Below are 27,163 nucleotides of genomic sequence, written 5' to 3'. Positions count from 1 at the left end.
TCCGATTTCGGGCAAATCGGAGAGAAAATACACTTTCTAGACGCCAAAGAAGCAAAATGGGGAAATCGGTTCATATGGGGGATATAGCAAAACATGGACCGATAGGCACCATTTTCGGTATACTTTTTGATGGTCCTAAAATACCTCTAGATTTCCAATTTCAGGTTAATTGGATAAAAACTACGGTTTTTATAAGCCCAAGACCCCAAATCGGGAGGTCGGTTTATATGGCGACTATATCAAAACTTGGAACGATATAGCCCATCTTCAAACATGACCTGCCTGCAAACAAAAGACAAATCTGTGCCAAATCTCAGGATGATAGCGCCATTATTGAAGGCTGTAGCGTGATTACAACAGACAGACAGATGGACATGCTTATATCGTCTTAGAATTTTTCCCTGATCAAGAATATATATACATTATAGTGGAAAATCGATATTTCGATGTGTTACAAACGGAATGATAAACTTATTTTACCGCCGTCACCCATCTATGGTGGTGGTAATAAAAATGACAAGTATATACGGCCGTAAGTTCGGCCAGGCCGAATCTTAAGTACCCTCCACCATGGATTGCGTAGAAACTTCTACGAATTTTTGGGTTGTGGTATCTTAAAACTTCTTAACATCGTTTTCTAAATTGTGAGTTAGTCCATACGTGGTATATATTAGACAAAAAAGTTATATATAGTTAAGTCTACAAATAATTACGAATCTATATGGACTTTTTGCACGGTACGTAGAGAGCCAGAATTGAAATGTGGGGGACCAATTTTTGTGTGATTGGAAATCGATTTATCTGAGGGATATATATAACTATAGACCGATATGGACCTAGTTAGCCATGTTGTTAACGACCATACACTAGCAAAATGTACCAAATTTCAACTCACTCAGATGAAACTTGCTCCTCCAAGAGGCTCCAAAACCAAATCTTGGGATCGGTTTATATGGGGCTATATATGATTATGGACTGATATGGACCACTTTTGGCATGGTTGTTAAATATCATATACGATCACCACGTACCAAATTTCAACCAGATCGGATGAATTTTGCTTCTCCAAAAGGCACCGAAGGTCAAATCTGGGGATCGGTTTATATGGGAGCTATATATAATTATGGGCTGATAGGAACCAATTCCTGCATGGTTGTTGGATACCCTATACTAACATCACGTACCAAATTTCAACCGAATGGGAAGAATTTTGCTTTTCCAAGGGGCTCTGAAGGTCAAATCTGTGGATCGGTTTATATGGGGCCTATATATAATTATGGACCAATTTCGACCAATTTTTGCATGGGAGTTTGATGCCATATATTAACACCACGTATCAAATTTCAACTGAATCAGATGAATTTTGGTCTTCCAAGAGGCTCCGGAGGTCAAATCTGGTGATCAGTTTATATGGGGGCTATATATTATTTTGGACCGATGTGGACCAATTTTTGTATTGTTGTTAGAGACTATATACTAACACCATGTACCAAATTTCATCCGGATCGGATGAAATTTGCTTCTCTTAGAGGCCTCGCAAGCCAAATTGGGGGATCGGTTTATATGTGGGCTATATATAATTATAGACCGATGTGGACCAATTTTTGCGTGGTTGTTAGAGACCATATACTAACACCATGTACCAAATTTCAACCGGATCGGATGAAATTTGCTTCCCTTAGAGGCCTCACAAGCCAAATTTGGGGGTCCGTTTATATGGTAAAGGTGGACCGATATGGCCCATTTGCAATACCATCCGACCTACATTACTTGTGCCAAGTTTCAAGTCGATAGCTTGTTTCGTTCGGAAGTTAGCGTGATTTCAACAGACGGACGGACATGCTCAGATCGACTCAGAATTTCACCACGACCCAGAATATATATACTTTATGGGGTCTTAGAGCAATATTTCGATGTGTTACATACGGAATGACAAAGTTAATATACCCCCAATCCTATGGTGGAGGGTATAAAAATATTTTTTAAAAACTAACTATTCTCTTTCATTGATAGGCTAAGAAATTTTCGAACCGCCCTCGTAGGTATGCATTTTTATAATGCTAGTTCTACTCCCTGTGCACAATTTTACGTAGCTCCGAGTAAATCTTTGGCCTGTGGGGCCATAGGAGTGTAAATCGTGCGAAAGCTATATATGGGAGCTATACCTAAATCTAAACCGATTTCAATCAAATTCGGTGTGCATATTTGTAATGTTAATTCTACTCCATGTGCAAAATTTCACTTAAATCTGAACAAACATTGGCCTCTAGGGCCATAGGAGTGTAAATCGGGTGAAAGCTATATATGAGAGCTATATCTGAATCTGAACTGATTTCATTGATATTCTGCAAAATTTACGTGGCTAACAAAATATTCGATTATACGAAATTGGAAGCAGATCGGTTGATAAATATGTCATTTATGACCAGATCTCTTATAAATATATATAGCAGCTGTATCTAAATCTAAACCGTTTTTTCCAAAATCAATAGGGATCGTCTTTTAGCCGAAAAAAGATCCTATGCCAAATTTGAGGGCGATCACACTTAAACTGCGAGCTGGACTTTGTACACAAAAATACATCAACAGACAGACATACGTACAGACACACGGACATCGCTAAATCGACTCAGAATTTAATTCTAAGCTGATCGGCATACTAAAAGATGGTTCTATGACTACTGCTTCGGGGCGTTACATACAAATGCACAAACTTATTATACGCTGTAACACTGTAGGGGTGAAGGGTATAAAAATCTGAGTAAATTTTTTGTCGTATTTGAAGCAATGTGCGTCGTTTTCGCGGGCTAACAAATTAAATGTCTTAAGATTTCCAGCGAACAACTTCAAGCCGGATTGGTCGAAATAAATATAGCACTCGAATAGATATTCGATTTTTAAAGGACTTTTCCTAATCTCATATGTTCCAAAGAGATTGTTTTTTCTTTTTATACCCTCTACCATAGGATGGGGGTATATTAATTTTGTCATTTCGTTTGTAACACATCGAAATATTGCTCTAAGACCCTATAAAGTATATATATTCTGGGTCGTGGTGAAATTCTGAGTCGATCTGAGCATGTCCGTCCGTCCGTCCGTCTGTTGAAATCACGCTAACTTCCGAACGAAACAAGCTATCGACTTGAAACTTAGCACAAGTAGTTGTTATCGATGTAGGTCGGATGGTATTGAAAATGGGCCATATCGGTCCACTTTTACGTATAGCCCCCATATAAAGGGACCCTCAGATTTGGCTTGTGGAGCCTCTAAGAGAAGCATATTTCATCCGATCTGGCTGAAATTTGGTACATGATGTTGGTATATGGTCTTCAACAACCATGCAAAAACTGGTACATATCGGTCCTTAATTATATATAGCCCCCATATAAACCGATCCCCAGATTTGGCTTGTGGAGCCTCTAAAAGAAGCATATTTCATCCGATCCGGCTGAAATTTGGTACATGGTGTTGGTATATGGTCTCTAACAATCATACAAAAATTGGTCCACATCGGTCCATAATTATATATAGCCCCCATATAAACCGATCCCCAGATTTGGCTTGCGGAGCCTCAAAGAGAAGCAAATTTCATCCGATCCGGCTGAAATTTGGTACATGATGTTGGTATATGGTCTCTAACAACCATGCACAAATTGGTCCACATCGGTTCATAATTATATATAGCCCCCATATAAACCGATCCCCGGATTTGGCTTTCGAAGTCTCCAAGAGAAGCAAATTTCATCCAATCCGGTTGTAATTTGGAACATGGTGTTAGTATATGATCTTTAACAACCGTGCCAGAATTGGTCCATATCGGTCCATAATTATATATAGCCCCCATATAAAACATTCTCCAGATTTGACCTCCGGAGCCTCTTGGAGGAGCAAAATTCATCCGATCCGGTTCAAATTAGGCACGTGGTGTTAGTATATGGTCGCTAATAACCATACCAAAATTGGTTCAATCGCACAAAAATTGGTCCATCTCGGTTAATAATCATGGTTGTGGCAACCAGAGAGCCAAAAATAATCTACCAAAATTTTATTTCTATAGAAAATTTTGTCAAAATTTTATTTCTATAGAAAATTTTGTCAAAATTTTATTTATAGAGAAAATTTTGTTAAAATTTTATTCGTTTCATAATAAAATTTTCATCATTGTCAAAAATTGATTTCTATAGAAAATTTTGTCAAAATTTTATTTCTATAGAAAATTTTGTTCAAATTTTATTCGGTTCATAATCATGGTTGCCACTCGAGCCAATAATAATCTACCAAGATTTTATTTCTATAGGAAATTTTGTCAAAAGTTTATTTCTAAAAAAAATTTTGTTAAAATTTTATATCTGTAGAAATTTTTGTCAAAATGGTATTTCTATAGAAAATTTTGTCAAAATTTTTATTTCTATAGAAAATTTTGTCAAAATTTTATTTCTATAGAAAACTTTGTTAAAATTTTATTTCTGTAGAAAATTTTGTCAAAATTTTATGTCTACTTTGTCAAACTGAATTATATACGTATTGGATCGATCTTTTTTGATTTATTATATACCACGTATGGACTTACATACAATTTAGAAGATGGTGTTAGGAGGTTTTAAGATACCGTGCCATCGGCAAGCGCAACTTAAGTAATTCGATTGTGGATGGCAGTGTTTAGATGAAGTTTCTACGCAATCCATGATGGAGGTTACATAAGCTTTGGCCTGGCCGAACTTACGGCCGTATATACTTGTTTCTTTTTATACCCTCCACCATAGGATGAGGGTATATTAACTTTGTCATTTCGTTTGTAACACATCGAAATATTGCTCTAAGACCCTATAAAGTATATATATTCTGGGTCGTGGTGAAATTCTGAGTCGATCTGAGCATGTCCGTCCGTCCGTCTGTTGAAATCACGCTAACTTCCGAACGAAACAAGCTATCGACTTGAAACTTGGCACAAGTAGTTGTTATTGATGTAGGTCGGATGGTATTGCAAATGGGCCATATCGGTCCACTTTCACGTGGCTTGCGATTGCTCTAAGAGAAGCAAATTTCATCCGATCCGGCTGAGATTTGGTACATGGTGTTAGTATATAGTCTCTAACAATCGTACAAAAATTGGTCCATATCGGTCCATAATTACATATAGCCCCCATATAAACCGATCCCCCGATTTGGCTTGCGGAGCCTCTAAGAGAACCAAATTTCATCCGATCTGGCTGAAATTTGGTACATGGTGTTAGTATATGGTCTCTAACAACCATGCAAAAATTGGTCCACATCGGTCCATAATTATATATAGCCCCCATATAAACCGATCCCCCGATTTGGGTTGTGGAGCCTCTAAGAGAAGCAAATTTCATCCGATCTGGCTGAAATTTGGTACATGGTGTTAGTATATGTTCTCTAATGACCATGCAAAAATTGGTCCATATCGGTCCATAATTATATATAGCCCCCATATAAATCGATTCCTAGATTTGTCCTCCGGAGCCTCTTGGAGGAGTAAAATTCATCCGATACGGTTGAAATTTGGAACATGGTGTTAGAATGTGGTCTCTAACAAACACGCAAGAATTGGTTCATATCGGTCCATAATTATATATAGCCCTCATATAAACCGTTCCCCAGATTTGATCTCCGGAGCCTCTTGGAGGAGCAAAATTCATCCGATCCGGTTGAAATTTGCAACGTGGTGTTAGTATAAGGCCGCTTATATCCATGCCAAAATTGGTCCATAACGGTCTTAAGTTATATATAGCCGATCCCCAATCACACAAAAATTGGTCCATATCGGTTCATATTCAAGGTTGCCACTCGAGCCAAAAATAATCTAGCAAAATTTTATTTCTATAGAAAATTTTGTCAAAATTTTATTCCTATAGAAAATTTAGTCAAATTTTATTTCTATAGAAAATTTTGGCAAAATTTTATTTCTATAGAAAATGGTGTCAAAATTTTAAATCTTTTGAAAATTTTGTCAAAATTTTATTTCTGTAGAAAATTTTGTCAAAATTTTATTTCTATAGAAAATTTTGTTAAAATCGTGTTTCTATAAAAAATTTTGTCCAAATTTTACTTCTACAGAAAATGTTGTCAAAATTTCTATAGAAAATGTTGTCAAACTTAATTATATACGTATTTAATCGGCCTTTTTAAGTTTAGTATATACCACGTATGGACTACGTGATATATATTACGGTATTAGGAAGTTTTAATATACCTTGCCATCGGCAAGTGTTACCGCAACCCAAGTAATTCGATTGTGGATGACAGTCTTCAGTAGAAGTTTCTACGCAATCCATGGTGGAGGGTACATAAGCTTCGGCCTGGCCGAACTTACGGCCGTATACACTTGTTTTAATTTTAAAAAAATCAATTTTTTTTTATTCTCATAACAATCCATAGGACAGACAGATATAGCTCATTCTTAAGCTCCAATGTGATTAAAAATGTATTTACTATGTAGACCCCGAGGATGATATTGGCATGTACTTGTATTTGATATATGAATGTAACTGGAGGGGAGATTTTAATATAACATTTCCAAGACCAAGGATATCAATATCTATTCAATTCTACCCTCACATTCATTTCGGGGTTTCCAAAAGTTCTACCTACAACGTCTGTCTTTATATCCCCTCAACGGTTTCCTACAAAATCATTCCATATCTGTTCTGTAAATGTTTGCGTATTAAATCTCAGATTGCCAATGTCAACATTTTAAGACTGTTAGCGAATATCGAAAGAAACCACAGAAGCGGAAGAAAAGAAAAAAAATCCTCCATAAAAACTTACACATTTGAAAGCAATGAATATTGTGGTCTGCCATACCTTTCTTTGTGTTTTGTTTTGTTTTTTTGTTTCTCATAAAATATTGAAGTCATTTAAGGTAAAACGTAACCATTAAACATCTGCAAAAGGGGTTAGTTATCTGAAAGATTCCTCCCTTCGGAAAAGCGATATAATATGTAGGAAAATGTTTTGTTATATGAACGTAAATTTACCCCATGGAAAACAAAATCAAATGTCTCCCAATGGAATTTTAATGTCACACAAAATAGCAAAAGATTCAAATATTATTAATGTTTTGTATATAAAATATTGCCTTACTTATCGAGTGTTGCTATTTCCATTCACAAAAAAATAGAAGAAATTTAGACAAATTGTCTATAGAGGAATTCGATACGTTATTACTAAAAGGGCCATGGGAGCGTATATGTGATATCAAAAATAGGAGCACATAACGTATACGTCACATAGTCCAATTAAAGTGAAATATTGGGCATATTCACGACGGAAAATGTTCACTCGCGCACGATATTGTTGGTAAGACTCACGCACGCACACTCACTAAATGGAAATCCGTACTCCAGCACACTCACACGCGAAAATCTTTAAAAGGCTCACACTCAGGAACATTTTCATTCACGCATACTCCCGATCAGCGTCGCCAATATTTGGCTTTTTCTCTAGATATGATTTTTGAAAGTTCTAGCGGTTTTTCTATTGAAATGAAATGAAATAAAGCAAAATAAACAATTCATTTCGTGGCCTGTTTAGAAGAGAAAAAAACTATAAAAACAAAATATTTCATTTGAAAACTTAATTGAGGTTGGAAATTTTTTCAATTACTATTGATACAATTAACATTTTAATCAGATATAAGTTTTAAGTTACTTAAGTCAGTGCTTGAAAATCTTTGAATTTTTAATTAATAAATTAATTGATACAATAAACTTTTTAATCAAATTCGAAAGACAAAGACACAAAGTGATGGATTTTTTTTTTAATTTTTAAAAACAAAAAAAAAAAATTTTAATCAAACTAACAACACAAAGTCAGACAAAAAGTAATTGAAAATAGTTACGTATTTAATTCAAAAAATTAAATGAGTTTTGCAATCAACATCAATTAAAATTTTAAAATTTTAAAATTGAATTTAAAAAAATTAATTGACATTTTCAAATCAAATCAATATTTTTTTTTTACTAAAAAATCAAAAAATTTTTTATAATACCCTAAACCACATAGTGGTCAGGTATTATAACTTTGATCTGCTAAAAAATGTGCCTAAATATTGATTTTAGACCCCATAAAATATATGCCGATCGACTCAGAATCACCTCCTTAGTCGATCTAGTCTTGGTATCTGTCCGTCCGTTTGTCCATGTATTTGTTGTTCACAGTATTCCGGTCGCAAGTAATAACCGATTTTGATGAAATTTTGTACAGGGTGTTTTTGGGGCACAAGAACGAACGCTATTGAATTTGGAAGAAATCGGATAAAAATTAGAGTAGATTAGATCCAGATTTATATGTAGCTCTTATATACATTATTGCCCGATTTTGCCAAATTTGCTTATATTTTTTTAACCAATCTTACTCAAACTTGGCTTAGTCTAATGTACTAACAATATGTGCAAAAAATCATGGAAAACTCTTCACATGTAAATATAGGACCCACATATATTGTTACCCGATTTTTAAAAATTTACCCTAATATGGTTAAGTTTGACAATAGTAGCCTCACTATTATCAGTAATTTCTGTTCAGATTGTGATAAAACTCCCATAACCATATACCCATGAATGTTCTTAAATATGGAAATATGGTTTATTTCCAAAAACTCTTTCAATAATACCCCACAAATGCTTATGTTCACTAATTCAGTAGGGGTGGTTTAGGGTATGACATAGTCGGCCCCGCCAGACTTCTACTTTACTTACGTGTTCCCAATTAGAACTGTGATTAATACAATCATTTCGTGATTGAAGATATTTCGATTAAAATATTAATTGGATCAATTAATTTCGTGATTAAATCAGATTTTTTGTGCGGTTTTTAGTATTTTTTGTTGAACATGTTTCTATTGAAAAACAAAAAAATAAATAAATAAAATAAAATACTGCTTTTTATCAACGCCTTGCTTTAGAATAAGGTTTTCCAAATATTTCGAAATCAATCCAAACATGAACAATAATCACGGCGAGTACTTTTGATATAACAATATTTTATTTTTATTCCCTCCACCATAGGATGGGGGTATATTAACTTTGTTATTCCGTTTGTAACACATCGAAATATTGCTCTAAGATCCCATAAATTATATATATTCTGGGTCGAATGGGTGAAATTCTGAGTCGATCTAAGCATGTCCGTCTGTCCGTCCGTCTGTTGAAATAACGCTAACTTCCGAACGAAACAAGCTATCGACTTGAAACTTGGCAAAAGTAGTTGTTATTGATGTAGGTCGGATGGTATTATAAATGGACCATATCGGACCACTTTTATGTATAGCGCCCATATAAACGGACCCCCCAGATTTGACTTGCGGAGCCTCTCAGAGAAGCATACTTCATCCGATCTGGTTTAAATTTGGTCCATTGTGTTAGTATATAATCTCTAACAACCATGCAAAAATTGGTCCATATCGGTTGGTCCATATAGCCCCCATATAAACCGATCCCAAGATTTGACGTGCAGAGCCTCTTGGAGGAGCAAATTCATCCGATCCGGTTGAAACTTAGTACGTGGTGTTAGTATATGGTCTCTAACAAACATGCGAAAATTGGTCCATATCGGTTCATAATTGTATATAGCCCCCATATAAATCGATCCCCAGATATGACCTTCGGAGCCTCTTAGAGGAGCAAAATTCATCCCATTCGATTGAAATTTGGTACATTGCGCTAGTATATGGCAGCTAACAGCCATGCAAAAATTGGTCCATATCGGTCTATAGTTATATATAGCCGATCGCCAATCACACAAAAATTGGTCCATATCGCCAAAAATAATCTACCAAAATTTTATTTCTATAGACAATTTTGTCAAGATTTTATTACTATAGAAAATTTTGTCAAACTGAATTATATTCGTATTTAATCGGCCTTTTTATACCCTCCACCATAGAATGGGGGTATATTAACTTTGTCATTCCGTTTGTAATACATCGAAATATTTCTGTTAGACCCCATAAAGTATATATATTCTGGGTCGTGGTGAAATTCTGAGTCGATCTAAGCATGTCCGTCCGTCCGTCTGTTAAAATCACGCTAACTTCCGAACGAAACAAGCTATCGACTTGAAACTTGGCACAAGTAGTTGTTATTGATGTAGGTCGGATGGTATTGCAAGTGGGCCATATCGGTCCACTTTTACGTATAGCCCCCTTACAAACGGACCCCCAAATTTGGATTGCCGATCGTCTAAGAGAAGCAAATTTCATCCGATCCGGCAGAAATTTTGTACATGGTGTTAGTATATGGTCGCTAACAACCATGCAAAAATTGTTCCACATCGGTCGATAATTATATATAGACCCCATATAAACGGACCCCCAAATTTAGATTGCCGATCCTCTAAGAGAAGCAAATTTCATCCGATCCGGCTGAAATTTTGTACATGGTGTTGGCATGTGGTCTCTAATGACCATGCAAAAATTGGTCCACATCGGTCCATAATTATATATAGCGCCCATATAAACCGATCCCCAGATTTGGCATGCGGAGCCTCTAAGAGAAGCAAATTTCTTCCGATCCGGTTGAAATTTGGTACATGCTGTTAGTATATGGTCTCTAACAATCATGCAAAAATTGGTCCACATCGGTCCATAATTATATATAGCCCCCATATAAGCCGATTCCCAGATTTGACCTCCGGAGCCTCGTTGAAGAGCAAAATTCAACCGATTTGATTGAAATTTGGTACGTGATGTTAGTATATGATATTTAACAACCATGCCAAAAGTGGTCCATATCAGTCCATAATCATATATTGCCCCCATATAAACCGATCCCGAGATTTGGTTTTGGAGCCACTTGGAGGAGCAAATTTCATCCGAATCAGTTGAAATTTGGTAAATTGTGCTAGTATATGGCCGTTAAAAACCATGCCTAACTTGGTCCATATCGGTCTATAGTTATATATAGCCCACAGATAAATCGATCCCCAATCACACAAAAATTGGTCCATATCAAGTTCATAATTCTATATAGCCCTCATAAAAGCGACCCCCATATTTCAATTTCCATGTCGAATTGTAATTATTTGTAGACTTACCTATACATAAATTGTTTGTCTAATATATACCTCGTATGGACTAACTCACAATTTAGAAAACGATGTTAAGAAGTTTTAAGATACCACAACCCAAGTAATTCGATTGTGGATGACAGTCTTTCGTAGAAGTTTCTACGCAATCCGTGGTGGAGGGTACATAAGATTCGGCCTGGCCGAACCTACGGCCGTATATACTTGTTTTGTTTAATATATAACCCGTATGGACTAACTTACAATTTAGAAGACAGTGTTAAGAAGTTTTAAGATACCTTGTCATCGGCAAGTGTTACCACAACCCAAGTAATTGACAGTGGATAACAGTTCATGATGGAGGGTACATAAGATTCGGCCTGACCGAACTTACGGCCGTATATACTTGTTTCTTTTAGTTTTTTTTTTTTGTATTTTTGGTGAAACCATGCTGAAAACGCTGCTCTTGATCATCAGAGGCCTATAATACGCAGAAATGTCGTGACTCTCGACAACTCTGGGAATTCACATGCATTCTCGTGTCTCAAGAAAAATCTTCTTACTCACGAAAATTCACCTAACTTACGAAAATTACAGTGACTCACGGTTGGGTCCTATGTTAAGTTTGACACTTACTGTTTGAGAGTACGAAAATGCGAATAAGAGCTAAAAGGTTAGCCAAAGAGAAAAATGTGGTAGCCATTTTCAAATCCAGATTTTTTTTAAATTTTAACACTATAGGTGCAGCTAAAATTGTAAGCGAATTCAAATCGTGCACGCGATTATGCTCATGAGCGTATTTTAACGAAATTTGTTACTCATGAACAGATTATTGACTCACTCTCACACACGACATTTGATTGGTTATGCATGCTCGCGCACACACTCGCATACTTACTCTGTTGTAGTCAGAGCGACTCACCTTTGCGCGACGAAAAATTTTGTGAGTAACGATAGTTTCAGGTCACGTGATGTAAATGAAATTCACACTAAATTTCGTGAATGTGCGTGGGCGTTAATTACAATTAAATTTTATTCCTGAATGTGCATGAGTACTGAACTAAACAGGAATGGAAATTTCAATTGGAATATTAAATTTATTTATTATATTTTTTTCACTCCAGTGCTTTTCCACCTTGCATCTTTTGTTTGCAGAGTTAACAAAATACCATTTTTATAACAAAAGAATTTTTTATTTGTATTTACAGGGACGACAAAACAACAACGACAACAACAACTTTTAAGAATTGAATAGAAAACTATTGCGTGAAAACGCATGCTCTTTTACAGTTTTGTGTAAATTTTACCTCTGGGACTAATTGAAGGATATGCATAAGAAAGTTTAACCATCGCCTTGATTATGGAGCATTTAACACCATTCAATTATTCAAAAGTTCAAAAGGAGAGTAGTAGCCAAATGAATGAGTGTTCGTGGAGGGAAAAGAAGAGCACAGGCTTATTTGTAAATAAACTCATTTAAACAGGTATGCTCATGAGTTTGGTAAGATGCCAAGATAATTACCTCGCAGCTTCACATAAATTTTTTTTTTCAAATTTTAAAACTGTACAAAATTATATACAAATTTATATTTTATTATTGTTGTTTAGATTTCATTTTAAAACCATGCGTTGACGAAACTACTAGTGTTACTTTAGCAACAAAGGAAAAGTATGCTCGACAAATTTATTTGGGCAATGTCCTGTAGACTGTAAAATGGTTGGCTGGACTGCATTTTCGGTATTACCACATTCCTCATTTGTAACGATTATCACAGCCCTCCAGATTATCGTCGTTATATATACATATACATTCATCCAGCTCAAACCCACGTTAAAGGATGATAGGTCAAAATTTGATCAAGGGAAAACGCGTGTAAATCGGTGAAATCGTTTATTTAAAAAATCAAATTAAATTTCTTTTTATACCCTCCATCATAGGATTGGGGTATATTAACTTTGTCATTCCGTTTGTAACACATCGAAATATTGCTTTAAGACCCCATAAAGTATATATATTCTGGGTCGTGGTGAAATTCTGAGTCGATCTGAGCATGTTCGTCCGTCTGTCCGTCCGTCTGTTGAAATCACGCTAACTTCCGAACGAAACAAGCTATCGACTTGAAACTTGGCACAAGTAGTTGTTATTGATGTAGGTCGGATGGTATTGAAAATAGGCCATATCGGTCCACTTTTACGTATAGCCCCCATATAAAGGGACCCTCAGATTTGGCTTGTGGAGCCTCTAACAGAAGCATATTTCATCCGATCCGGCTGAAATTTGGTATATGATGTTTGTATATGGTCTCTAACACCCATGCAAAAATTGGTCCACATCGGTCCATAATTATATATAGCCCCCATATAAACCGATCCCCAGATTTGGCTTGCGGAGCCTAAAAGAGAAGCAAATTTCATCCGATCCGCCTGAAATTTGGTACATGGTGTTGGTATATGGTCTCTAACAACCATGCAAAAATTGGTCAACATCGGTCCATAATTATATATAGCCCCCATATAAACCGATCCCCAGATTTGGCTTGCGGAGCCTCAAAGAGAAGAAAATTTCATCCGATCCGGCTGAAATTTGGTACATGATGTTGGTATATGGTCTCTAACAATCATGCAAAAATTGGTTCACATCGGTCCATAATTATATATAGCCCCCATATAAACCGATCCCCAGATTTGGCTTGCGGAGCCTCAAAGAGAAGCAAATTTCATCCGATCCGGCTGAAATTTGGTACATGATGTTGGTATATGGTCTCTAACAACCGTGCAAAAATTGGTCCACATCGGTCCATAATTATATATAGCGCCCATATAAACCGATCCCCAGATTTGGGTTGCGGAGCCTCTTGGAGGAGCAAAATTCATCCGATCCGGGTCAAATTAGGAACGAGGTGTTAGTATATGGTCGCTAACAACCATACCAAAATTGGTCCAATCACACAAAAATTGGTCCATATCGGTTCATAATCATGGTTGTCACTAGAGCCAAAAATAATCTACCAAAATTTTATTTCTATAGAAACTTTTGTCAAAATTTTATTTCTATATGAAATTTTGTCAAAATTTTATTTCTAGAGAAAATTTTGTTAAAATTTTATTCGGTTCATAATAAAATTTTCATCGTAGTCAAAATTTTATTTCTATAGAAAATTTTGTCAAAATTTTATTTCTATAGAAAATTTTGTTCAAATTTTATTCGGTTCATAACCACTCGAGCCAAAAATAATCTACCAAGATTTTATTTCTATAGAAAATTTTGTCAAAAGTTTATTTCTATAGAAAATTTTGTTAAAGTTTTATTTCTGTAGAAATTTTTGTCAAAATTTTCTTTCTATTAAAAATTTTGTCAAAATTTTTATTTCTATAGGAAATTTTGAGAAAATTTTATTTCTATCGAAAATTTTGTTAAAATTTTATTTCTGTAGAAAATTTTGTCAAAATTTTATGTCTACTTTGTCAAACTGAATTATATACGTATTGGATCGATCTTTTTATACCCTCCACCATAGGATGGGGGTATATTAACTTTGTCATTCCGTTTGTAACACATCGAAATATTGCTCTAAGACCCCATAAAGTATATATATATATTCTGGGTCGTGGTGAAATTCTGAGTCGATCTAAGCATGTCCGTCCGTCCGTCCGTCTGTCCGTCTGTCCGGCTGTCCGTCCGTCTGTGGAAATCACGCTAACTTCCGAACGAAACAAGCTATCGACTTGAAACTTGGCACAAGTAGTTGTTATTAATGTAGGTCAGATGGTATTGAAAATCGGCCATATCGGACCACGTTTACGTATAGCCCCCATATAAACCGATCCCCAAATTTGGCTTGGGGAGCCTCCCGGAGCAGCAAAATTCATCCGATCCGGTTGAAATTTGGTACCTGATGTTAGTATACGGCCTCTAACAACCATGGAAAAATTTGTCCATATCGGTCCATAATTATATATAGCTCCCATATAAACCGATCCCCAGATTTGACCTCCGGAGCCTCTTGGAGGAGCAAAATTCATCCGATCCGGTTGAAATTTAGTACGTGGTCTTAGTATACGGTCTCTAACACCCATGCAAAAATCCATGTCGGTCCATAAGTATATATAGCCCCCATATAAACCGATCCCCAGATTTGACCTCCGGAGCCTCTTGGAGGGGAAAAATTCATCCGATCCGGTTGAAATGTGGTACCTGATGTTAGTATACGGTCTCTAACAACCATGCAAAAATTGGTCCATATCGGTCCATAATTATATATAGCCCCCATATAAACCGATCCCCAGATTTGACCTCCGGAGCCTCTTGGAGGGGCAAAATTCATCCGATCCTGTTGAAATTTGGTACCTGATATTAGTATACGGCCTCTAACAACCATGCAAAAATTGGTCCATATCGGTTCATAATTATATATAGCTCCCATATAAACCGATCCCCAGATTTGAACTCCGGAGCCTCTTGGAGGAGCAAAATTCATCCGATCCAATTGAAATTTAGTACGTGGTGTTAGTATATAGTCTCTAACAACCATGCAAAAATTGGTCCATATCGGTTCATAATTATATATAGCTCCAATATAAACCGATCCCCAGATTTGACCTCAGGAGCCTCTTGGAGGAGCGAAATTCATCCGCTCCAGTTGAAATTTGGTACATGGTGTTAGTATATGGTATCTAACAACCATGCAAAAATTGGTCCATATCGGTCCATAATTATATATAGCAAAAGTCATCCGATGCGGTTGAAATTTGGTACATTTTGTCAATATATGGCCTCTAACAGCCATGTAAAAATTGGTCAATATCGGTCTTTAGTTATATATAGGCGATGACTTATTACACAAAAATTGGTCCATATCGCCAAAAATAATCTACCTGTTCGGGGTTGAACTGAAGAAGAGCTGGAAAGTAAAACTAATTTTGCCTTCCGAAATAATTACACGTGAAGAAATTTTAGTTTTAAATTTTAAAATTCAGGAATATTTATTTACAATTGGTTTATGGTGTAATTTTAATCTAAATTCATTATTTATTATTAGATTTAAGTTTTAAATTAGATTTTAAGGTTTACAATTAGATTTAGAAATTATTTACAAAAGAAATTCAATTTTAGTTCAACTTTTGGAAAGGGTGTAATTAAGGGTTGTTTCAATTTAAATTCATTTGACAATAGGGAATTGTGCAATATAGTTTTAAGTGAAAATATTATGTGCAATTACATGGAATTTTTGTGCAATATAGTATTAAGGCATATTAATGTATTTTTGTGTTGTGATTTTGTTCTGATGATTTTTTGTTGATGATGATTGTTGTTAGTGGCCGGCACTTTTCTTTTTGGGTTTATGAGTGGGGAATGGGTTGTTATGGTGTTGATGTGTCTTTATGTATCACTGTGTATTAATCGTCTTCACTAATAGGTTACCTGTAAATGTTCTTTATTTTTAAATGTTCACTTCAATGTTTATATGTTTCAAAGTTTGTTTTATTTTTTCAATAACGAATGTTTCACTACACTTGTTTATCACGGGGGGAGATCGGCAGCGCGCACGCGAGTTGATGGTCGGTTCAAGACTGGTTCGTTGCCCTCTTGAGTGATGCTTAGTAGCCGATGCAAAGCTTAGCGACAAAACTACAAGCATCGATCAAAGGGCAACTTTCCAGGTAAACAAATAGAAAAACAAAAGGACACGACGATTAAAAATTATTTGTGCCGCTACGCACAGTGTTTCAAAACGGGTTCAAAGAAACTTTGAACATTCTGCCCCCCGCGAAAGAGTGTAGTTTACCTTACCTTACTGGTTGCTGACCTCGGTTGGACTACTGACTGGTCCCACGAAAACATAGCCCCAATCGGTGAGTTGGGCAAAAACTCTTCCAAGGCCCGTCTGTACGACGCCATCTCGCCGCAAGTAGGCATAAGCACTTGCGCTCACTTCGACGTCGATGGACTCATTGCCTCTAGGATCGATATCGGCCAACTCATGAGCCTCCATATTTGCAGCAGGGTCCTCAAGGATGGGGTCGGAGTATGGGCGTCTGGGTAGGTCGCGGGTCACCAAAGCTCTGAGCTTATACACCAGGCGACTTCCATAGCGTCGTGCCCTAAGTCGGATTGTGGCGAACGTACGACCATCCTTTTCCCTTGTTGGGATTCGGAGCCGGTTAACGGTCGATGCAGCAACTCGTGTGTGTGTGGCAGCTTGGCATAAAAGCACTCTTACACTGGCCCAGTCCTCAGACTCCTCAGCCATCATATCCACCTGGGCTGTAGGAATAAAAACCGAAGATCGGTGGTATGGCAACTCTACCGGTGGTGGCGTATAACGTCCAAAGGTTTCTCGCAGCTGAGGAGCCCCATGCAACATCGTATGGTGACGGAGGTTGCATTCCCGACACGCGGTGAGGACTGGGCAGTCCGGAGCCAAATGACTGCGCGCCAGGCAGTTACGGCAGTAGCTGCGCCTCTCTACTGTTTCATACCGCTGATATGGGGTCTGGCGGCGGAAGAAGGCACATGACCTGATTGGGTGGTCGTCTTGGCACAGCCCACATGCATACTGCCAGTGCGCAGGTCGGTGTCGGCGATTGGGGCGAGAGGGTCCATTTGGTGATGGGTCGCGAACTGGTAATACTCCGGCCATTTCTGTAACAAAAGTTTTGTGAGTACCGTGTTTTTTGATGAATTTGTGATATGCTAGTCAGTCCGCAAATAGTTTTACTATCTTCGTTATGGGTCGGCTGAGCATACCGCTAGCGGTTTTAATGTCTACTACTCGAATATTTTTGTCAGCGCCTTCGTAGGTTTTGACAACCCTCCCTAGTTTCCATTCATTTGAAGGTAAGTGATCATCTTTTATAATAACTAAATCATTTATGGCAAGGTTTTGTTGTGGGTATTTCCATTTGTATCTACGGTGTAATTCATTCAAATATTCCGATTTCCATCTTTGACAAAAATTCTGAGAAATAACTTTTAATCGTGTCCACCGATTTATTAATGTCACATCCCCACCAGAAATATCGGGTTCTGCCGGGGTCAACAATGGAGAACCTATCAGAAAATGTCCTGGGGTCAAAGGCTCTAAGTCTGAAAGGTCATCACTAGTTGGACTAATCGGACGTGAATTAAGACAAGCCTCTATGCGGGCTAAACTAGTTGATAATTCTTCAAACGTAAAATTCATTTTTGGCATTGTTTTACGAAGGTGGGTCTTGAACGATTTAACACCCGCCTCCCACAGACCTCCCATATGGGGAGCCCCTGGAGGAATAAATTTCCATTCTAAATTTTGATGCGCGTGTCTTTGAATAGTAGTGTCTTGAATTGATTTCATAAATGCGATCCTATCTTTTTTAATAAGTTCCGCGGCACCTATAAAGTTTTTCCCATTATCCGAGAATATTTTTTCTGGACACCCTCTTCTGCCTATAAAGCGATCTAAAGCAGCTATGAAGGATTGGGTCGACAAATCACTAGTAGCTTCTAAGTGGATTGCGCGAGTCGAAAAACAAACAAATATACAGACATAACCCTTTGTAATAAGACAAGCTCGAGCAGTCAAACTTTTTATCCCAAAGGGTCCAGCAAAATCTACGCCCGTATTTTGAAAGGGTCTAGATAACATAGTGCGTTCTGGTGGCAGGGATGCCATAATTTGAGTTTGGGTCCGGTGTCGATGTATAGAACATATCCGACAATTGTGAATAACCTTTTTTACTAATTGTTTCACACGAAAAATCCAAAATTCCGATCGAATGACACGAACCATTAGTTGATTGCCACCGTGCATTGTGACCTTATGAACAAATTCTACAAATAAAAGAGCAAACCGAGAGTCGTATGGAATTAAGATAGGATGGCGTTCGCTATATGTAAGAGCCTGAGATTGAACTAAACGACCGTTTGATCTAAGCACTCCTTTTGAGTCGATAAATGGGTTAAACGATAAAATACTACTGCTTGGCGAGAGTCGCTTCTTTTGAGTCAAAGCTAAATATTCTTCAGCAAAATAATGTTTTTGAGTAATGATGATTAGACGAGTTTTTATATCATTGAGTTCAGATGAGGATATGTCCTCCGACGCAATTCGAGACCGATTTGAACCTGTATTCCGCCAAAAACGCATTACATACGATAGCACTCGATAAGCGCGTGATAAAGATGAGAAACGGGTCAAAGGGTCTTCGAAAACAGTTGTCGCGAAAACTTTAACTTGTTTAGCTTCAAGATTCGTATCTGCGTTGAGTTGAGTTTTGGGCCACCGATCTCTGGGCAATTTCAACCATTCCGGCCCCGTCCACCACAAATGATGTTCTTTTAACTCATCTGGTGAACAACCACGACTCGCGATATCGGCTGGGTTCGATTCAGAGTCCACGTGATTCCAGTTTTCATTACCGACGCTTTCTAAAATTTCGGAAACCCGATTTCCAACAAAAGTGCTCCAAGAACACGGTGGTTTACGAAGCCACGCTAAAACTATGGTGGAGTCAGTCCAGAAATGTGTCGTAAATTGCGCTATTTGTAGATTTGGAATGATTGCATTTACTAACTTTGATAACATAACCGCTCCGCATAACTCTAATCTCGGTAGAGAAATTTTCTTTATTGGAGCCACACGAGTTTTGGCTGCTAAAAGAAAAGTGTCTACTTGGTTTCCGATTTCTACTCGAATATAAAGCGTAGCAGCGTACGCGCTTTCCGACGCGTCACAGAAACCGTGTATTTCGACCGCGCTTGAGGGTGAAAATCGAATCCATCTTGGTACAGATATAGTATTAATAATCGGGCTATTTTTCACAAAATTTCTCCAATTCATAGTGGTTACGGGTCTTAATGTGTCATCCCACCCTATTTTATCTAACCAGACTTGCTGCATCACTAATTTGGCAACTATAATGATCGGAGCAAGCCAGCCGCAAGGGTCGAAAAATTTAGCAATTGTCGATAAAACTTCGCGTTTAGTGAAAAGTTCTCTTTCTTCAACATTTGGCGCTTTAAATGAGAAAGCATCGGTCGCTACATTCCACCGAATGCCAAGGGTCTTGGTTGACGATCCTTCAGAAAGATCTAACCAATTGACAGGCAACAATAAATCAGGATGTAGATCATTTAATAGACGTGGGTCGTTAGAGGTCCATTTCCTCAACTCGAAACCAGCAGAGTCTAAAACAGATGTTAATTGTTTTCTAGCGGCGATGGTGTCTTCAATCGTGTGTCCCCCCGCTAATACATCATCAACGTATAAATTTTCTTTGATTATTTTTGAGCCCAAAGGGTATGAGTCTTGTACATCTTCAGCTAATTGAAGCAGGGTTCTTATTGCCAAAAACGGTGCGCAATTTACGCCAAAAGTGACGGTTAACAATTCAAAATCTTCCACTGGGCCATTTTCGGAGAATCGGAAAAGTATTCTTTGAAACGAAGCTTGATTTGGGTCTATTAATATCTGCCGATACATTTTTGTAACATCGGCGTTGAAAACATATTTGAAAAAACGCCATTTTAAAATTTGTAACACCAAATCCTGTTGAAGAATAGGCCCTGTATGTAAAATATCATTAAGACTCTTTTTATTTGAAGTAGGGCTTGATGCATTAAATACCACTCTAAGTTTGGTGGTCGTTCTATCTGGTTTAATAACTGCGTGGTGCGGTAAATAGTAATGAGGGGTCTTGTAAATATTTTGTGGATCAACTTTTCGCATGTGTCCCAATTGAAGATATTCCCTAATAGCAGCGTCGTATTCCGCCTTTATATCAGGGGTCCTGGCCAATTTCTTCTCCATTCTGTGAAATTGTGCAAGTGCGATGTTTCGAGATGCACCAATTTCTGCGCAACTTTTGAATGGTAGAGTCACTATGTATCTTCCCGCTTCATTACGTTTCGTCGTAGACGTGTAATTTGTTTCACAATAAATATCTTCAGCTGACCTCAAAATCTTTTTTGGGGTTTCTTCCACCTCCCAAAAACGTGTGATTATTTTTTCCAAAGATGAGGCACTGTGAAGAGCAATTTTCCTAGTTGTCTCAATATTTTGTTGAATGGGTCCGCCAACTATCCATCCAAATACAGTGTCTTGTGCCAATATTGAGCCAAAAGATTTCATAGGAACATCATGAGTGTATATGAACGGTCCTATATCAAGTCCGATGAGCATATCAACGGGTCGACTATCAAAGAACTGCGGATCGGCTAATCTAAGATGCCGGAACTCATCAAACAATGTTCGATCAAGAGTATGCGTTGGTAAATTAGACGGAAGAGTCTTTAACACGGGTGCCCAAACCTCTAATTCAAAAGTAGGGTCTATGCGTGAACAAAGATTAAAAACACAAGCCTTTGTAGATGTCTCAGCAACTGTGTCACTCAAACCTGTGACGTGAACTAAATTCCTGACTGTAGGAAGTTGTAATCTGTTTTTGATTCTTTCAGAAATAAATGTCGATTGTGACCCAGGATCAATGATTGCCCTGGCGTCATATCTCTGTCCCTTTGATTCGATTTGAACGATTGCGGTAAACAAAAGTGTAGTTTCGGGTCGTGGAGTGGGTCTATCTTCTTGCAACGTGAGAGTCGTTATACTAGGCCTTTCGTTAGTAGAAGTGGACTGTATACTAGATGAAATCGATGATTGAACTAGAGTGGAACAAGTGGCAGCACTTGCACTAGATTGTGCTCCACCTTGAACCTGATTAACAAAAGTGTTGAGAGCGGCAGCACTTGTGCTAGGTTGTGCTCCGTCTCGTACTCGATGAATTAAAGTGTTGAGAGCAACAGCACTTGCACTAGATTGTGCTGCGTCTCGTGTATGTGTTGTGTTTGTAGGGGCAGAGCCAACATTGCCCTTATGTAACAGACTGTGGTGTCGCTGATTACATTCCCTACAACTATAACGACTTTTGCATTCCCGAACTCCATGATCGGCCAATAAACAATTGTAGCAAAGATGATTTTGTTTCGTTATTTGTATTCTGTCATTGGGTGACTTTTCCAAAAATTTGGGACAGTTTCGCAACAAATGATTTGTCCGACAAATTGGACAAACGCTTTCACTTTGTTTGCGACTAGGATTATTAATATTTTTCGAATTATGGTTGGCTTGTGAATTGTTATTATTATTGAGTCTTGAACCCGAAGGATTACGTTTCTGAGTGACATTTGTATGAAAACTATTAACACGATTCCCCCTTCTATCATTATCCGATCTTGATTGATTATGTTTCGAATTTTGAATTTTAATATTCCCCACCGATTCCAATGTTTTAAACTTGTGTGACAGAAAATCGTCTAATTTCTGCCAACTTGGAAGTGTCGAACAATCCTCTAAACTGTTCTCAAATTCTTCCAAGAATGTACGAGGTAATTTTGTTGAAACAAGGTATACTAATATTGGGTCCCATTCTCCCGTGTCTACTAGTAAAGTTTCCAAAGTTTGTGTACAAGTGTTAATCGTGCGTTGTAATTTTTGTATCGTTGACGCGTTTTCAACTGATACTGTAGGCAAATTAAAGAGAATCCTAAGCTGTTCGTTAACTTGCATCCGTTTATTTTCGTATCTATTTTCTAAATTTCTCCAAGCTATATCGAAACCCTCATTAGTTAGGGGTACATTTGTAATGATTTCCCGCGCTTCTCCCGAAGTTTTTTGGGTCAAATGGAATAACTTCTCGACTTTACTCAATCTTGGGTTATTTATGTAAATTGCAGCAAATAAATCTCTGAATGTAGGCCATTCGCTATACCCGCCCTTAAAAATGTCGGTGTCGCATGGTGGTAATCGTAAATTTGGGGTCGAATTTGGGTCTACTGCCATATTTTGTGTCATTAATGATTCCCTAGCTAATTTTTCCTGATTCTCCCGTTCCTGCCGCGCCGAGATCTGTGAGTTAATCGTACTTAAACCTGTCTTATAGACGTCCATACCGTTTTTATAATGACCGCGAAGCTTATCCTTATCTATTGGAGTCTCTCCCTCAACTGGAACCCTATCTCGACAGTTTATATAAGCCCGCCTAACTTGGTCCCATAACGTATTTAGCTCTACTCGAGCCGCTTCCAACGCGTGTAAATCTTCGGTGGCCGCCTTAACAGATAAAACGCTTTCAACATCCACGAGATCATTCAAACAATTGGCAAATTTTTCTTTCAAAATTCTATCCATAATGTATTTTAAACTTTTTTGCACCGGTCAAAAATTAAAATATATTATAACTCGCGAAAGAATCAAAAAACTAGTTTTATTCAGAAAAAACACGAATTTTCTACAATAAACTATTTCAAAATCAAGATATCCTTTCAAACGGGACAAAATTTGTAGTGTCGAAAATATTTACTAATCAAGAAAAATTAAAAAACGAGTCAAATTTAACAAAAAAAATTGGGTCAGTAGACAAATTGGGCCAAAATTACGTAAAAACAACAAAAAAAATCCCACAAATTTACGTTTACAACAAATGTTCCAAAAAATTTCCAAAAAAAATCTCGAAAAAAATTTTACGAAAAATTTCCCAAACACCCAAACACACAAAAAATCAAAAAACAGAAAAGCAATATTTTGTTAAAGCACGATGCTCAAAAATATATGGATTTTAGCAATTTTGCAATACAAATAAACGAAATTAAAAAAAAGCTGAAAAAAATTTGTTAAAAAAAATGTGTCAAAAAATTTCAAAAACCAACTATCTCCTACCTTTTTGTGGGTCAGAGGGTCGAATAGATAGATTGGCTTTGAAATAAAGGTTGATAAAAAATATAAATATAAAATAAATTGTTTTCTTCAAAAAAAGTTTCAATTGTTGCCGATTGATTCAATGGTAAATTTTTTCCAGGGTCTCTTTTTTTTACGGTGTACGGGAAATAAAATGATAAATTCCCAATTAAATATTTCCAAAATCCAAAAAAAATCAAAAATCGATTTGATGAACAAAAAAAATCCAAAATTTTTATGAATTTTCCAATTTGATGTTTTTTATGATTTAAGAAAACAAAATAAATTAAATTTTTTGAGCAAAAATAAAATTTAAAAATGTTTGTAATTTTTTCCAACAAGAATTGAGGAAAAAATTTCTTTTAGTGTAGCCGCTTTTTTTTTCCAAAATGATTCGTTTTCCAATTTTTTTCTCAAATTACGTAATAAAATATGTGTCCAAAGTTCTGTGTCATGAGCATATCACAAATTCGGAGTTGTTTTTTTTTTCGGGTTATACAGAGTCTTTGCAACAACAAGCTCTCAACTATGAGCTCAGCAAAAACTATACCAAAAATCCACAAAAAAATCAAAAAATAGGTACTCACTTTGAAGCTTTGTAAATTTGTATGTATGTGTGTAATTGGATGTATAAAAATGGCGTCTGCTTTCTGCCGCTGTGTTGTTTTTGTTGTTGTGTCGCTTTGTAGTGCTGTTGAAGATTGTGTTGTGTCGCTAGGGACTGATTGTGTCGTGAAAAACTGTAGGTTTTAATGTTGGACAAAATGTAGTTTTTTTTTTTTTTTTTTTTTTTTTAAACCGTTGTTACGGTTTTGTCCAAATTCACCAAAAATGTGCAAAGTTCAATGTTCAATTTTTTTTGTTGTTTTATTTTACACGACCGAACCGAGAATTGATTTTAATGAAAATGCACAAAAAACTTGGGTTAATTTTGTATGGGTCACTTGTATGTAATTTTTTGACCAATTTTGCAAAAAACTGATTTTTTAAAATATCACAAATAAAAATTTTACTTATGGCAAAAAATAAAGGAAATCACTTTTTCATTATTTTTTCCAGTGTAAATCAGTTTTTCTTTGATTAATTGATCAAAAAATTACGAAAAAACACTTTTGTATGTTGGGTCATTAAATTTTTTGATTTCGAAAAAACACTTTTTTTTTTAGAAATTCACTAATTTTTCAAAAAGTACACAATTTTTCGAAAAAACACTTCAAAATTATTATTGTCCACAATTTTTTACTATTTTTCAAACATTTTACTTAAATGTCATAACCTTTTATTTTTACAGTGTATTATTAATGTCATTACCCTTTATTTGCCTTCTCTCTATGCTTTATATGTTTGTATGTACGTGTGTGTGTTTGACTATTTTTTGGCTGTCCGCTTGTTGGTCAGTCAATGTATCACCAGCTGTGTGGTCAATGTATGTTGTTGTTGTTGTTTATTTTGTTTTGCATAGAGTTACTTACATTTGAAGGGCATGGGCAATTTGAATATTATTTGACTATTTGGTTTTTTTTGTTGTTGTATTACACTAGGGTATTTGACATTAATATTACACTGGGTTATAATCACTTAATACTTTTATATTTTGTAATATACTACTACAGTTTTTTCTTCACTTGATAAAACGCACTAATGGGTCACTGGGTTTTTTAACTTGTACACTTAGAACAAAATCACAATACACTTGGAGAAAAAATTTTATATTATTTTTTAATCAATTTTATTGTTTTTAATAATTTAAAAAACACAAATCCGGTTCGCAATGGACCAAAATGTTCGGGGTTGAACTGAAGAAGAGCTGGAAAGTAAAACTAATTTTGCCTTCCGAAATAATTACACGTGAAGAAATTTTAGTTTTAAATTTTAAAATTCAGGAATATTTATTTACAATTGGTTTATGGTGTAATTTTAATCTAAATTCATTATTTATTATTAGATTTAAGTTTTAAATTAGATTTTAAGGTTTACAATTAGATTTAGAAATTATTTACAAAAGAAATTCAATTTTAGTTCAACTTTTGGAAAGGGTGTAATTAAGGGTTGTTTCAATTTAAATTCATTTGACAATAGGGAATTGTGCAATATAGTTTTAAGTGAAAATATTATGTGCAATTACATGGAATTTTTGTGCAATATAGTATTAAGGCATATTAATGTATTTTTGTGTTGTGATTTTGTTCTGATGATTTTTTGTTGATGATGATTGTTGTTAGTGGCCGGCACTTTTCTTTTTGGGTTTATGAGTGGGGAATGGGTTGTTATGGTGTTGATGTGTCTTTATGTATCACTGTGTATTAATCGTCTTCACTAATAGGTTACCTGTAAATGTTCTTTATTTTTAAATGTTCACTTCAATGTTTATATGTTTCAAAGTTTGTTTTATTTTTTCAATAACGAATGTTTCACTACACTTGTTTATCACGGGGGGAGATCGGCAGCGCGCACGCGAGTTGATGGTCGGTTCAAGACTGGTTCGTTGCCCTCTTGAGTGATGCTTAGTAGCCGATGCAAAGCTTAGCGACAAAACTACAAGCATCGATCAAAGGGCAACTTTCCAGGTAAACAAATAGAAAAACAAAAGGACACGACGATTAAAAATTATTTGTGCCGCTACGCACAGTGTTTCAAAACGGGTTCAAAGAAACTTTGAACACTACCAAAACTTTATTTCCATAGAAAATTTTGTCAAATTTTATTACTATAGAAAGTTGTGTCAAAATTTCATTTCTATAGAAAGTTTTGTCAAACGTTTATTTCTATAGAAATGTTTGTCAAAATTTTATTTCCATAGAAAGTTTTGTCAAAATTTTATTTTTATAGAAAATTTTGTAAAAAATTTATTTCTGTAGAAAATTTTGTAAAAAATTTATTTCTGTAGAAAATTTTGTCAACATTTTATTTCTATACAAAATTTTGTCAACATTTTACTTCCATAGAAAATTTAGTCAACATTTTATTTCTATAGAAAATTTTGTCAAGTTTTTATTTCTATAGAAAATTTTGTCCAAATTTTATTTCTATAGAAAATTTTGTCAAGTTTTCATTTCTATAGAAAATTTTGTCAAACTATATTATATACGTATTTAATCGGCCTTTTTTTGTTTAATATATACCCCGTATGGGCTAACTTACAATTTAGAAGACAGTGTTAAAAAGTTTTACGATACCTTGCCATCGGCAAGTGTTATCGCAACCCAAGTAATTCGATTGTGGATGACAGCCTTTAGTAGAAGTTCCTACGCAATCCATGGTGGAGGGTACATAAGATTCGGCCTGGCCGAACTTACGGCCGTATATACTTGTTTGATTTAATATATACCACGTATGGACTTACATACAATTTAGAAGATATTGTTAGGAGGTTTTAAGATACCTTGCCATCGGCAAGCGTTACCGCAGCTTAAGTAATTCGATTGTGG

At 36.1% G+C, this 27,163-nt stretch overlaps 1 protein-coding gene across 1 annotated transcript in view; it reads right to left on the bottom strand.

Annotated features, from left to right (window-relative positions):
- LOC142225174 (uncharacterized) overlaps positions 1-27,163 on the bottom strand; it is a 91,783-nt gene that overhangs the window by 49,804 nt on the left and 14,816 nt on the right. Inside the window, exons 2-4 of the mRNA XM_075294953.1 lie at positions 21,029-23,111; positions 17,774-20,980; positions 16,822-17,668 (exon numbers count right to left, since the gene is read on the bottom strand). Coding sequence (XP_075151068.1) covers positions 16,822-17,668; positions 17,774-20,980; positions 21,029-23,111 — 6,137 coding nt within the window. The remainder of the gene's footprint in view (positions 1-16,821; positions 17,669-17,773; positions 20,981-21,028; positions 23,112-27,163) is intronic.

Source organism: Haematobia irritans, chromosome 2 (genome assembly GCF_050003625.1).
Source record: "Haematobia irritans isolate KBUSLIRL chromosome 2, ASM5000362v1, whole genome shotgun sequence".
NCBI lineage: Eukaryota > Metazoa > Arthropoda > Insecta > Diptera > Muscidae > Haematobia > Haematobia irritans.
This window is presented reverse-complemented; position numbering and strand designations above follow the sequence as displayed.